This window comes from Panthera leo, chromosome C1 (assembly GCF_018350215.1).
Source record: "Panthera leo isolate Ple1 chromosome C1, P.leo_Ple1_pat1.1, whole genome shotgun sequence".
Classification (NCBI taxonomy): domain Eukaryota; kingdom Metazoa; phylum Chordata; class Mammalia; order Carnivora; family Felidae; genus Panthera; species Panthera leo.
Window position 1 is genome coordinate 40,157,723 of NC_056686.1, and position 15,869 is coordinate 40,173,591.

General features: G+C 36.2%; 1 protein-coding gene and 1 pseudogene across 4 annotated transcripts in view; both read right to left on the reverse strand.

Annotated features, from left to right (window-relative positions):
* FAF1 (Fas associated factor 1) overlaps positions 1–15,869 on the reverse strand; it is a 514,293-nt gene that overhangs the window by 159,714 nt on the left and 338,710 nt on the right. For all 4 annotated transcript variants that reach the window (XM_042951186.1, XM_042951190.1, XM_042951187.1 and 1 more), the window contains 2 exons: positions 10,111–10,206; positions 387–513 (listed from right to left, as the gene is read on the reverse strand). In XM_042951186.1, the coding sequence (XP_042807120.1) occupies positions 387–513; positions 10,111–10,206 (223 nt within the window). The remainder of the gene's footprint in view (positions 1–386; positions 514–10,110; positions 10,207–15,869) is intronic.
* LOC122227051 lies at positions 11,053–11,884 on the reverse strand (annotated as a pseudogene).

Genomic DNA, 15,869 nt, shown 5'->3' on the forward strand with positions numbered 1-15,869 from the left:
GAATGGAAAAGCAATACTACTCTTAAAACTGATACCTCCAATAAGATGTGGGGAAACAAGTCAAGTCACAGAAGTATAGCTATTTGTTTATCAGGCTCTAGATTTAAAGTGAAGAGACAGACTCATAACTAATTATACACATGAAACAAATCTATACATTCCTTCACATTTTTAATGAATTTTACTGAAGCATTGGGAAATGTTGAGGTTAATAAAATAAAAATTCAAGAGGCTCTGGTTCTAATGAATAATGTGCCTACTTGCTAAATTTTCTCCCTGTAAACCTGGAAAGTCAGTAAGAGATTTTTAAGTTCATTGTTCTTCCTAAGTTTCTGCAGTAGAGAGTAGAATTATAACGTTGGACCCAAAGAGCTATTAATACTCACTCATTGGAGATTTTCTCAGGGCAGATGATGCCATGCCGAATACTTCTCCATCATCCACCCCAAATTCGGAAGCATCTTCAAAGTCATCTCCATCACTATCACTAACCATATGAACATCGGTGCTTTGCTATTTGAGAAAAGTCCTGATTAGCTTTAAATTGACTTTAGGAAATAAAATTCCAAAACATAAGTTATATAACTACAATAGAACATTAGTATTATAATAGTTTTATTAAATAAGAAGCCATTTGCTAGAGGAAATCTTAATATTTTTCATTTTAAGGCTTACATATTTCTAAACTTGCTGTGATACCCCTATACTAAAGGTTGGAACCTGAGGGAAAATGAAGGATGCTTACAAACTGAATGAAGACAGGGATTTTTGTCTGTTTTATCCCCAGCACATAGTACACAAGTAAGTGCTCAATAAATATTTGCTCAATAAATGAGGAGATGGGTACAGAGAGGTCAGACACAAAGCAAGCTATATGAGTCTTTTAAAAAGCTCACAGTAATCTCTATTTCAAATTGCCACTTCCTTACTGCAGTGGTTCTCAAATTTCTCATTAGTGAAAAATGGTACACTTTCCTCAGTGTTATTAGAGATAACATGAAATAACACTATATATGAAAGCTTTTTGTAAAGTATAGGCTATTAAATATGAGATGTATGATTCAGTAAATGTTCATTTACTACATGTTGGGCACCAATAAATACGCTGTTTATTTTGTTTTCAGCAACATCCGTTGAGATTTAAAGTATTACAATTAAAAACATCAGGTTCAAAAAAATGCACTAGGCTGCTAATCTCTAGGTAAGAACAGAATTTCAAAAATACTGGGATCGAAAACACCCAAACTGTGAATACTGACAAATATTTATGCTTTGAATGAGAAGAGGGTCCCAGCAAGGTATCTGGCTAAATGCCTGTCTATACTAGGTTCAGTAAATAGAATCTATAAAGACTATTTAATAAATGAAATTTCTATCTTTTTAAAATACGGTACTATGCACTTAAACTATGAAAATGGGGAAACTAGTTGATTCTGGTCTATGCAGAAGAGCCTAACTTAGAGATAAATATTTGCCAGGAAAACATCAAGGGAAACTAAGAATCAAAGACTCATAAAACTTGGCTAGAGGGATGTTAGAGTTTAGACAGTTATAAAATCATAGATTTTAAAGCTAGAAGAGATTTTAAAGATCTTTCTTATCAATGTTTTACCTCTTTCCCCTGGCCCCATGGCAAAATATTATGTAAAATTACAATGCATACCATATACAAAAGTAAGGCCACTCTGGCTGATGCAGGGGAGAAGGCAATGGGGAGCCTAAGGCTCCTGGCATTGGCCTTTTCTTTCTCATATCCCTTTGATAGCTGGGGTACCTCCAAAGGATCTCAGAACACTATGAAACAATTTTTTAAAATAACTGATCCAGCAAGTCTAACAGCTCCAAATAAGAAAGCCAAGATATCTACATTTGACTCAGCTTAGCATTTCCTTCTTGGGCATAACCAAGCATTGATGCCCAGAATTGTAACATTTTTCCCTCTTATCTGAACGACAGACTTCCCAATGGCCTGAATAGAGAAGATAATGAACAAATACTTACTGCATGAGTAAAAATGAATGGTCCTTATCCTAAGCAGTCTATCTGCTATTTTGACCAAATTACTATTTCTCACAGACACCTTGGTTCTACTTAGGATTCTAATCCTACTTGAGTGTTTTGCTTTGTAGGGCCAAGATCTCCTCCGGATTTCAGCAATTCAATAGCCTCAAAATTCAAAAACCCCTTCTCATTTCAAAGTGGTGAGAGAGCATCCTTTACAAAATAACACATTTACTAGGACCATTACTGTGTCTGAATTCCCCCGCTATGTTTCAGTCTGGCAAATATCTGGAGCACGAAGTTCCCTGAACTTTGAGGCTCAGTCTTAAACAAGTAAAGGCTCAGGATCTAAAAGGTACACTACAGTTCCATCAGGATAGACTAGTGGAAAGAAACAAACGTCTAGTATGACAAACCACACATTCTCTATCAGCTAAGCTCTCACCTTAGCTGTCACTTAGTCTTGCCTAACATTCATCTTTCCTTTTAAGAGGCATCAGGTTAAGAAGAAGTGTTGCAGGACACAGAGAGTAAAGAGAAAAGGATTGTTCTACATACCATTTTTTTCCTTACTCCTTTTACCTTACTCACTCTCCTACATCTAAACTTCTTCTCCTAATCCAGTTTTCAAATAATAGCCCCTTTCCCTAACAACAGGACTTTACATCATACTAAGATAGTGATTTTAATTTTGTGCCTATGTAACTAACCCATTATTCATTTTGTCTTCATAAAGTGTAGAATTCCCAAATCTCTTAAGACCCAGAAAGCAGAATCCTACAACGACAACATCTTCAAAGGGAGTTATCTAAAAAGCCAATTTTGTTGAAAAAAGTATATTTCAAATATGAATTATTGAAGTATGTGCAAGAATGAGCTACTTAATTATGTATAAGGAACTCCCAATCTCTTCACATTTTCTTATCAGTCATCTAACAGGTTAGGAAAAGCTTTTTCTAAAAATGAGATAAACAATCTTTTTTTCATTAATGTTTGCTGATGAGAATACATAATCTCTTGGTTTAGTCATGGCAGACTTAAAATTCTTTGAATCCAGAGAAGTTATTTATTCAGAATTTGAAAAGCAGCTAAAAAAAATTTGTGATTCTATTTTGCCTGTTTATTGGCATTCATTTATTCCCATTATTATTTAAAAACATTTACAAAGCCCTAGTAAATGCCACACTGCCTGAACCTGTATGCAAGGTAGTCTATATTCTCTTATGGAACACTATATAATATATACAGATAATTATAATATCTAATGATAAGCGTTATGACAGGTAAAGTTCAGAGGAGAGCATTTAATACACTGGTAATGAGAAAAATCAGAGCAAACTTCCTAGAGGAGAAAGAACCAAACTTTGAGACAAAATTTAGACTTATATATACTTGGCACTAAGGCAAGCTTATAACTGAAGCAGATGTTCCTTTCAGCAACTACTTGTACAAAGATATAATTTAGTTGCAGATGTGTCCTTTTCAGTGTGATAAGAGATATAATAAAAGTACAAGCAAAGGCTGTGGCTAATAAAAGAGTTACTCTAGCACCAGTGAAGAAGACTGTGCAAGGCTTCACACAAGTGGTAATTTTAACCCATACTTTTATTTTTTTTTCAACATATGAAGTTTATTGTCAAATTGGTTTCCATACAACACCCAGTGCTCATCCCAAAAGGTGCCCTCCTCAATACCCATCACCCACCCTCCCCTCCCTCCCACCCCCCATCAACCCTCAGTTTGTTCTCAGTTTTTAGAGTCTCTTATGCTTTGGCTCTCTTCCACTCTAACCTCTTTTTTTTTTTTTCCCTTCCCCTCCCCCATGGGTTTCTGTTAAGTTTCTCAGGATTAACCCATACTTTTAAAAGAGGTATCAATGTTGTACACAGTATGTAATGGAAGACTGGTAGGGAGGAAGTTGTACTCTAGGCAGAGAAAAAATTCAAGCAAGGAATTGGATATTTAGAAAATCAATAAAGAATTCAGGAAAGCAAACTGAATCATCAACCCCACATATGGGAGAAGAATATGAACTAGCATTAAGGCCAAAAATTTTCAATGGAACTACGTTGCAGCAGTCCTTAAACTGGCATTGGTATTTGGACTTACTTTGATGGCAACAGAAGAACTACAAAAGGTTTTTAGGCAGAGGACTGCTCAAGGGAACACCTCTGATGGCTCTCTGTGTGTGTGTACACGTGTGTTTAGGGCAGTATGTTGGCATATGGCAGCTTTGATTTGGAGATGTGAGAAGAAAAACTTATTTCAAAGTTCCAAGTGAGAGGACTTGAGAGCCTATACTTGAGCAGTAGCGGTGGGAACTGTGCTGACAGCTCGAGCTTGGAACCTGCTTCAGATTCTGAGTCTCCCTCTTTCTCTGCCCCTCCCCTACTTGCACTCTGTCTCCCTCTCTCTCAAAAATAAATAAAACATTAAAAAATTAAATATATATGTATATTTATAGATATATATAAAATTATGATATATAAATATGTAAACATATATATACATATTTCAATTGGTGAAGAAGGAAAAACAGTACAAGAGATGAAGAGATTAGCTGTCAAAAATTAGAAAGTTAGATAACAGCCAAATTATGGAAAGAGCCTAAATGTCCAACAACTGATGAATGGATAAAGAAATTGTGGTTTATATACACAATGGAATACTACGTGGCAATGAGAAAGAATGAAATATGGCCTTTTTTTTTTTCTTATTTATTTATTTTTATTTTTTTTTATTTATTTTTTAATATATGAAATTTACTGTCAAATTGGTTTTCATACAACACCCAGTGCTCATCCCAAAAGGTGCCCTCCTCAATACCCATCACCCACCCTGCCCTCCCTCCCACCCCCCATCAACCCTCAGTTTGTTCTCAGTTTTTAACAGTCTCTTATGCTTTGGCTCTCTCCCACTCTAACCTCTTTTCTCTTTTTTTTTTTTCCTTCCCCTCCCCCATGGTCTTCTGTTACGTTTCTCAGGATCCACATAAGAGTGAAACCATAGGATATCTGTCTTTCTCTGTATGGCTTATTTCACTTAGCATCACACTCTCCAGTTCCATCCACGTTGCTACAAAAAGCCATGGCCATGGGGGAGGGGAAGAAAAAAAAAAAAAAAGGTTAGAGAGGGAGGGAGCCAAAACATAAGAGACCTAAAAACTGAGACCAAACTGAAGGTTGATGGGGGGTGGGAGGGAGGGGAGTGTGGGTGATGGGTATTGAGGAGGGCACCTGTTGGGATGAGCACTGGGTGTTGTATGGAAACCAATTTGACAATAAATTTTATATTAAAAAATATAGAAAGTGAGAGAGAAATCTTGGAAGCAAGGTCTGAGAAAATTTCAATGCAGACAAGAACTATAAACAGGTTCAGTAGGATGAAAATCAAGGAAGAGAGAGTTATTAGGTAGTTATTAGTTAGGTATTATGACAAAAAACCACATGAAAGAAACCTGAATTTATAACTGAAAGACCTGGCTCTACTATTTTCTGTATGACACTGGGCAAGTGTCTTTGCACCCCCACTATAGAATGTGACTAATACTGACCCAGAAAGGCTGCTGTGAAAATGAAAAGAGATGGCATAGCATCTTATAAAAATGAGTATCTGACTCATAAATTCAATTTAAATCACCTGGTAGAAAAAAGCCCAAACTGTAGTCAGTTAAGTGAATAGAAGGTGAAGAAATAGTCATCCAGTGTAGATTAAAGCCCGAAGGAATATTTTTTTTTAGGGAAGACCTGAACATGTTTTTAGGATAAAAAGAAGGAACCAATAGAGGGAGAGGATAAAAATGAAATAGAGACCCCTTGCTCCTCCCTTGTTGTGGGAAAGGGTAGTAAGGGTAAAATCAAGATAATGGGTAGAACATAAACTCTGATAGCAAGAAATTTCTCAACTAATAAATTACGGTAATAAATTTGATGCTGACATAAAAATATCCCTATCTGAATAGTCAAAAGGAAAGGGTCATAAAAATCATGAGGTATCAGTTCATTTGGTGCGGTTTCAAAGAATAGCAGGTCTCTCAGTGACTGGAATGAACAGTTTTTGGCTGGGGTTGACAATGATTATTATTAATATGGGTGAGGAGATAGGTTTCTGGGGAGATATGGTAAGTTCAATTTCGTACAGAGTGAATCTGCAGTGGGCACTCAGATGGAAATGTTCAGAAGGAACCAGACTACTATTTAGCTTGTCTGCCTGTGGTGCAATGCCACATACTATTGACTCCTCCAGCAATACATGGCATTGACCCTAGCAGTATGTGGCATTGCACCACAGGCAGACAAGCTAAATACTTGTCTCACCAAGTTTTAAAAACTGAAATACAGATTTTTGGCAATTATCTGTGTTCAATTTCATTTTGTTAGGTATAAGCTCCTTAATGGAAAGACTTTGCTTTGTTCAATGCTATATTCCTGGCACTTAGACCAGTACCAGGCATAAAGAGGCATGTAACCAGAATTTATTGGATGAATACTGAATGAATCTTTTCCATCACTTAAACCAAAAAACCTAGGTATCATTCTTATCTCTTCCTTTTCTCTTCTCCCACAGATCCTATCAGTCACCGGTCCTACTGATTTTCCCTCCACAACACTTCCTGAATCCATATCCTTCTCTATTTTTACCAATGATATTCTAGTTTGGGATCTCATTATCCTTTAACTGTGCTGGTAAAATAGATTCATACTTATTTCTCTGCCTCCAGTCCTGCTTCCCTTACATCTAGCTTCTGCACAGCAGCCAAAGTGCTCTTCTCTAAAATGTGTATGTTAAAAAATACTTAAAAGTCTTCTATGGCTGCCTAGATTTCAAGTTCCCAACTTGACCTATAAGTCCTATTCACCTTCACCTCATCTCTTATCTTTGTCTTCCACTTTATTTTGCACAGACACCAAACTGCACTCATCTCTGTGCATATACTGCATCAGACCATGTTGTTTCCTTTGAATGAAATTCTATTTCTATGTTTCTTCATTTGGGTGACTGTTCTTTATTCTTTATAATTTGATTTGGATATAAATTCTTCTAGTCTTTCTTCCTCCTCCTCCTCCCCTCCCAACTTGTTCCTTTTCCTCTTCCTCCTACCCCTCCCTCTCTCCTTCTTTTAAAAAAAATATTCACTCACCAATATTTATTTTGTGGCTGGTACAGGCCAGGTACTACACTAGGTGTTAGGGCTACAGAGGTGAATAAAGCAGACACAGCTTTTGCTTGCAAATATTCTTGAACATTGTGCCTCCCACCCCCGTATTTGTGCTCCCCTAGTATCTTGTGCTTGCCTCAATTTTCTCGTTAATTATATAACATGAAATTACCAGGTTATATTCATCTGACTAGCTCATAGTGAGCATTCAATAGATGTTTCCCTAACTGAAGTTATTAACTAATTAACTAGTCAACTACATTTGAAGTTTATTTTTTTATTCTTGGGGTACCCCTCCCTCTCTATCAACTGAGAATTGGGTAATTCTCCAGAAGACTGGGTCCATGGGTCTCTACCCTGTCTCACCTAAGCACCTGGGAAAAGGAGAGGGAGATATTTAGCTAGGTACCCAGAGGTATGGAAAGATCATTAAAAGGTGGTCAGGGGCAGGGAAGGCTGGGAAGGAAATTAAAATGGTGAATAATCATAAAAAAATATAGGTATAGGACCAGAAGGAGGATATGAGAAACAAAATTCCCCCAGCTAGAGGACAAATAACTATAATCCATAATATTCAAAACTTAAATTTAACTACTGATCTCAAGTATCTGCTTCCTAACTCCAGGCTTAAGACAGTCAATAGAAAAATGGTAATTGTCCTGAAACATGAAATCATTTAGGAAAAGGGTTAAAACCATAAAAAAAGCAGAACCACTGGATGGAGGCTGCAGGGACACAGGTTCCAGTTTAATATAAGGAAGATATCAACAGACAGAGTTGCTCAACAATGGAACTGGTTTGCCTCATGAAACAGAATTTTGTTACTGGAGATAAAACACAGGTATATTTTGAAGGTATATTCTGAGTGAGCTCTTTCAGCATACAGACTATGGTCCTAATGTTTAGCACCTAGAAGACATTAAATAAATGTTTAAATGAATGAGGGATGAATGGAGAGAAGACTGGAAATCAAATTAAAAAATCCCTTTCAGTTGTATAATTCTAGGACAGCATAAAAGCCCAAGTCACATTTGTCCGTCCATTTCTCACCAGCCACCTGAAAGGGTGATATTTACAATTAGCCAGAGAAGGAAAAGTAATAGTTTCATCCCAAATAATCACATTTTTAGATACTCCCAAGACTGTGACTCTTTAGTTTAGCAAAGCCTCCTAACTCCACTCTACTTCTTCTCTAACCTAGAGTGTGCCAGCCTCATCAACACTCCTTTTACTATATGGCACTGACTTCTTTTTTGCTGAAGGGTCTGGCCAAATAACACATATTTGTGAGAGTGAGAGAAGGAAATAAAATGAAGTGAAACAGGTTATCTGTCACCTTTCAGAGCACAGAATAATGGGGTGGAGCTAATTGGCCACATTTTAATGTAGTGGATTTACCCATTAAAGAGTTGGAGCATAACCTGCTTTAGCACTAAAAACATACTCAAGCACTAGAAAGAAATATTTCTTTTTTAAAAATGTTTATTTATTTATTTTTGAAAGAGAGACAGAAAGCACAAGAGGGAGAGGGGCAGACAGAGAATCCCAAGCAGGCCACACACTGTCAGCACAGAGCCTGATGTGGGGCTTGAATGCACAAACTGAGCTGAAATCAAGAGTTGGACGCTTAACTGACTGAATCACCCAGGCGCCTCAAGAAAGAAATATTTCAATAAATTATTTCTGGCAATTTCTGCCAAACAGTGAAACTCAATATTATGTTTTCTTTCATGAGGATTAGGGAGATAAAATGCTGAATAAAATAGTGTGGCCTCTTTAAAGGAAATTAACATTTTTAGAGGCCCAAGAAAACAGTGCAGTAGTATTTGTAGCAGAGGAAAACCTTTTCTTTCTTGTGGATTTCTAAAAAACGTTAAAAACCGGAGCAGCAAATTATCATTTTCACAGGATGAGCAGGGACTACAATATAATTTCTCTTTCACATATTTAAGTGATATAAATACATATTCAGAAGATGGCTGGAAAGGTCCTGTGGCAGCTTCCACAATAAGTATTCAAAATATATAGTCAGTTTAAATAAAAATTTGCAACTATATTTTGTATAGAATGTAAATGGAAAAAGGTTTGACTGGACTAGTCCATCTGTTGAATACTTGGATCATATGTTAGCCTGAAACACTGAATGAAATAAGTAACATTTTTTTTGTATTATTAGCTATGACCTCTATCACATACACTTTTTTAAGTCATGCTGATGATTTTTCTTAGCACACAGTGGGAGCTCAATAAAAACTTTTTAAAAAGCTAAACTGTAATGTACAATCTATCTTTCCCCATTCCCTTGTATCCAAAGTCATAGCTGGACACAGAGTGCTATTTGTAACCATGGAAAAGATATTGCCTTTTAACACTGTTCAGACCCATAAAGACACACATCCCATACACAAACACGCTGAATCTTATCTGCCCCTCTTCTCTTTTTATAACTCCCTATATGCTATCACTGCTTTTATTACATTATGCCATTATTATTAATTTGCTAATTTACCATGTTTGACTCTGAGCACCTTGGTATAGAAACAGTGTTATTCATCTTTGTTACCTAGTATTGAGCACAACATCTGGCTCATAGAAAGTGCTCCAACTCCAGGAGTTAAAGGACCTTCAGGATCAGTCCTAATAACTGTATTCTACTATATAGTTAGCAGCAAAGAAAACCCTTTAGTCAACCTGTCAATTCTAAGTAAAATTCATTTCAACCAATTCACCTGAATTCTGTCTGTTGAAACATGAAACTTATACACCAAGAAGGAGCACATTAGCAATAAACTCGCATGAAAAGTTTCTGTCTTCAAGAATTTACTGAGACTTTATTCACGCTACATTAACTTTATCTATTCATTTGTGTGGCAGATAAAAAAGAATAGGAAGTGGGCAGGTCGGTGAAAGACAGGCCTCCTATTCACCGAAAAGCTGGCAAACAGGCTTACCTCTTCGGACTGCTCCCGGGTCTGCGCAGGTGAAGATCTCCTCCCCACTGTAAGTCGATGGCAGGGATAAGATAGCCCTGATTCAGCAAGACACATCTGTAAAAAGAAGAATCCATCATTTGTAAACAAAATGAGGCCATGTTTCACAAAAGGACTTTACTTTTGATATTTTCTATTATTTTTGAAGTTAGACTAGAAAGCTCACTCTAGTAGTCCATGCATTATATTACCAGGAAGGCTTTGAAAATTTGAAATTTTTCCATATATGGGATGTTACAATAGTCAAGGCCTCTTTTTTGTTGGCTTAAACAACATAAATCTATTTTCTCACAGTCCTGGAGGTTGAAAGTCTGAGAAGAAGATGTTGGTTGGCAGGGTTGGTTTCTTTTTTTTCCTTTACTCTATTTATTTTTTTTCTTTTATTATATTTTCTTTTTATTTTTTCTAGTTAGAAACATTTTATTAAAATGTACCAGATTAAAACCCACATTTTCAGACCACAGGATGTTAATACATTCAACAAAAATTTATATTATCCTACTGCTGTGAATTTATAGAGTAATAACCCAAATCCATTTATTCAGATAACTGAAATACCCTTCCTAGGTTACACTTTGTAGACATCACAAATCCCTTATAATAATGTAAACAAAATGACCCTTCCCTAAAAGGTGAACTTGAGAACTTCAGTCCACTCTTTCAGGACTTGCACTTCTTTGTGTACTTCTTGATGGGGAGTGGCTTCTTTTGGAAATGGAGATCTGGACTTTGGCTGATTCTTTTTTTTTTTTTTTAACGTTTATTTTTTTATTTTTGAGACAGAGAGAACAGAGCATGAACGGGGGAGGGTCAGAGAGAGGGAGACACAGAATCTGAAACAGGCTCCAGGCTCTGAGCGGTCAGCACAGAGCCCGACGCGGGGCTCGAACTCACGGACCGCAAGATCATGACCTGAGCCGAACTCGGCCGCTTAACCGACTGAGCCACGCAGGCGCCCCATGGCTGATTCTTGATAGTGAAACAGAACTGATTCTTGATCTTGACCTTGATGGGGATCTTGATGTTTTTATGGAACCAGACGTAGACCTCTGTGTGAAGCTGATCTCGATCTACAGAGAAACACAGATCTTGATCGCTGAGGAGATGGTGATCTTGACCTCCTTTCCCTGCTCCTGCTATGTGAACAAGAGTATCATCTACCTCTGGATCTTAAATGTGATCTAGACTGTGACCTGCTTCTCCTCCACCAGCTGTCAAGATGACATTCATAAACATAATGTCCCTTTTTGCCACATTCATAGCATTTATCATTGGGATCAAAGGAATGTTGGGCAGGTGGTTGGTCTATCAAAATCAGAGCTCCGAGGCATATTTGTTGATAATTCAACTCTCACTTGGGAACCACAAATCACCTCCCTGCCCAGGCCTCGCATTGCATCTTCTGCATATCTAGGATCTTCAAATTCCACAAAGGTAAATCTTGGAGGATTTCTCATAATCCACACAGTTCTTAAGATACTGTAATAACCAAAAGCCCTTTCTAACTCTCCTCTGCTGACACTGGTTCCCAGACTACCAACATATACCTTGGTTTTCTCCTCCACACCACCCACAAGGTGACATGATGCCTGGCTGTTCTCAATGCCCAGGGAGCAATCAGTACAAAACATGCAGCACCGACTCAGTTGCCAATGGTATTGGCAGCCTTAAGTTTTTATTTTAACTCCAGCAGAGTTAACATATACAGTGTTACATTAGTTTCAGGTGTAAATATATTGATTCAACAATTCCACACATCACCCAGTGCTCATCACAGTAAGTGCACTCTTTAATCCTCATCATGTATTTCACCCATTTGCCCATATACCTTCCCTTTGGTAACCATCAGTTTGTTCTCTATAGTTAGGAGTATGTTTCTTGGTTTGTTGCTCTCTTTTTTCCCTTTGCTCATTTGTTTTGTTTAAATTCCACATATGAGTGAATCATATGGTATTTGTCTTTCTGACTATTTTGCTTAGCATTATACTCTGTAGATCCATTCACATTGCTGCAAATGTTAATAGGTTTCATTCTTTTATAGGGCTGAATAATATTTATATATATGTCTATATACACACATATATATGAGAGTGTGTATATATATATAATCTATATACAATGTGTATATATGATCTATATACAATGTGTATATAATCTATATACAATGTATATAATATATATACACAGTGTATGCATAATATATATATATACTATATATATGTACACGTGTATATATAATATATACATTATATATATATAAAATATATCTCACCTCTTCTTTATCCATTCATTGACAGATGGACACAGGCTGCTTCCATAACTTGGCTATTGTAAATAATACTCCTGTAAACATTGGGGGTGCATGTATCCATTTGTATTAGTACTTTTGTATTCTTTGGGTAAATACCCAGTAGTGTGATTGCCGGATCATAGGGTAGTTCTATTTTTAACTTTTTGAGGAATCTCTATACTGTTTTCCACAGTGGCTGTACCAGTTTGCATGTCCACGAACAATGCAAGGGAGTTCCCTTTTCTCTACATCCTTGCCAACACTTGTTGTTTCTCGTGTTTTTGATTTTAGCCATTCTGACAGGTGTGAGGTGGTATCTCATTGTGGTTTCCATTTGTATTTGTCTGATGATGAGTGATCTTTTGAGCATCTTTTCATGTGTCTGTTGGCCATCTGTATGTCTTCTTTGGAGAAATGTCTGTTCATGTCTTCTGCCCATTTTTTTATTGGATTATTTGTTTTGGGGGTGTGAGTTGTATTAAGTTCTTTATATATTTTGTATAGTAATGCTTTATCAGATATGTCATTTGCAAATATCTTCTCCCAGTCAGTATGTTGCCTCTTAATTTTGTGGATTATTTCCTTTGCTGTGCAGAAGCTTTTTATTTTGATGCAGTACCAATAGTTTATTTTTAGTCAAGGCTATTTTTCATAAGACAATAGACTGGTGCTCCAGGAAACTGTAATAAGTCTAAAATAAAGCTAATCATATATAACCTCCACATCACCACCCACTACTAGTATGTCTGTTACTTTTCCAAATAGAATAATACTTCAGTTTACTAATTCCCAGGGCAGTGCTCTATAAATCTTTTTTGGAAGGTGCTTGGAATAGTGTTTGTTGAAGGCACTAAAAAGAAAAATTTCCACAGATATTAACAATGTCATTTATTATTTAATCATATTAATCCACAATATCAAATTATTATAGCTTATGAATCTATAATATATGTAAAGCACCTAGCACAGTACCTGGCACACAAACATTCAGTTAATTTTTATTACCATTATGATCCAAGATGTTACCCAAAGAATCTGCCTAGTTTAGCCAACATAATTAAAGCCACATATTTTACTTCTATTGAAGTTTTTAGTGGTCAGATATTAAATAATTAATTTGAGGTTTAAATTAAATTTGGGAAAATGTGAGCACATATGAGTACATGTCATTTTTGTCTACATAGAATTAAAACAATATTAAGTAGCCAAAAGAGGGTGTTTTCTCTAATGTTCATGAAATGACACATTGGTGTATTTAATATAATGATGATAAAAAGTTTCTTTTATTATTATTAGAAATAAGATAGGGTCTCCATTAGCACACTGAAAACATCCATTGGTAACTTTTTGGGTGTGAATTAAACTGATATCTGAGGAAACCTAAATATCTGCAAATTCATAAAAACCAACCAAAGACACAATAGTGGGTTGGTCATGAGTACAATTCAAACGTGTTACAAATAAGCTAATTATCTGAAGACAAGTACTGGAATGAAAACTACAAATGTCACATAACTATACAGGTATTTTCAATCATGTGAGGTATGTGCTGTCATATATATTATACTGATAAAAATCATTTGTATTTGATTCTTATTTTTCCTTTAGTCTGGTTAGAGATTTTTTTAAATTATTATTTTTTTTTATTGGAGTAAAGTACACCTAACCTTTGCCATTTTAACCATTTCATTTTACTTATTTTTAAAGTAACTCTATGGCCAACGTGGGGCTCAAACTCACGACTTTCCAATCAAGAATCCCATGCTCTCCCAACTGAGGCAGCCAGGTGCCCCATGGTTAGAGATTTTTGTTAGTTTGTTTTGGCATTTATATATTCTGGCCCTGTACCTTACAAATGCTAGAAAACCTGATTAATAATAATTACAGAAAGCAAACTGCATCCTTCCTGTCATTCTATTCATCATTTATCATAATTAGCTCAATTTATTTTATTTCAGTACCAAGAAAAGCAAAGCTAATTTGGATAAGAAGCACAGGCTAAATTTAAGTCATGTTAACTTTCACAATAGTTTTCATTTAAAAAAAGTTCTCCTCCCCCATCCTGAAATCCTCTGGTAATGAAACAATAATGATGGTAAATGTCACTGACAATTAGAAGCAGTGTAGCATAATGGAAAGAAATTTGGACCAGGAGCCAGAAAAATCTTGAGTCAAGTACTTCCCAGCCTCCGGAACTTGTGAAAGTCTCTATTCTAAGCCAGAGTTTTCCATTTATTGAGGTAAGTAATCCCTGACTTAACTACGTCAATGGACTTTTGAAAGGGTTAAATTAAGGTAAGTAAAAGCTGATTTTGAAAGTATACGGACTAGGCAGAAGACCTATTATCAGTCCAATGATCATTATTTTTAGGACCTGGAGAGAGAAATGGTGATTAGATACTACTGTGACTACCTTTGCATAGCAGCCTAATCATGTGTAAGTTATAAGAGGACATATTTTAGAAGTTGGAGGAAAGTACTCGTTAAAAGTACATAGTACTACAAATGGGCTGGCTCCTCAATGGGCTGGTGTCTATAGTTATTAACATTAACCTTTCCCATAGCTACTAGTAATTCCTGAAGAGGAGTGGCCAGCACTTTCTCCTTAGCCTACAGCTGACCAAGTGGGCCTCTGCATCACTCTATTTCAGACACCAATCACAATCCACTGAGGAAATTACCGGGTCAGGAATTTCTGAGTTACTATGTGCCCAGTGTAAGTCTGTCCTGAGGGAACATATATACCAGGTGGAGAGACAAAAGATGCATATAAGAATAGGCACAAAAAAAAGGAATAAAAGTGAGTAAAGATGGGGCTATATCTCCTCCAGGCAGTTTCTGTAGGGCTAGCAACCCCTTGGAAGGGACAATGGTTACTCAGAGAGTGATTTCAAGAATTTAGGGCTAAAGTAAATGTTTGCTGGGACTCATAACCTAAATTTATATAAAAGATGTGTAGTCAGAAGGCTGAGATTCTCGACTGGCTAAATCATTCAACTGCCCAATGACTATGGGAAAATCATTTAGAATTTCTGTATTTCAGTTTTCTTAGAAAGAGAATAGATTAATAAACCTGTCCTTAAATATAAAAATAGGGTAATACAATCTGTTCTCCCTCACAGAGTTGATATGAAGATCCAATGAGATAATGTATGTGAAACCAAATGGTTATATAATTATAAAGGATCGATACTATTATCGTTGGGGCATTTATTTTGCAAAAAATTGGAAAAAAGGATTAGGGCTGCAGGTTTGCTTGATTTTATAGTTGAAGAGGGTTGCCTTAAAAAATTTAGATTTGCATACATTATATTAGTTAATTAACCTATAAAAAAATGGTAATCTCTCAATCACAAGACTGCTTTACCCTAATATAATGAAGGACTGTGACTCATTTGCAAAATCTATTTCAAGGCTTTATTCAGGTTTT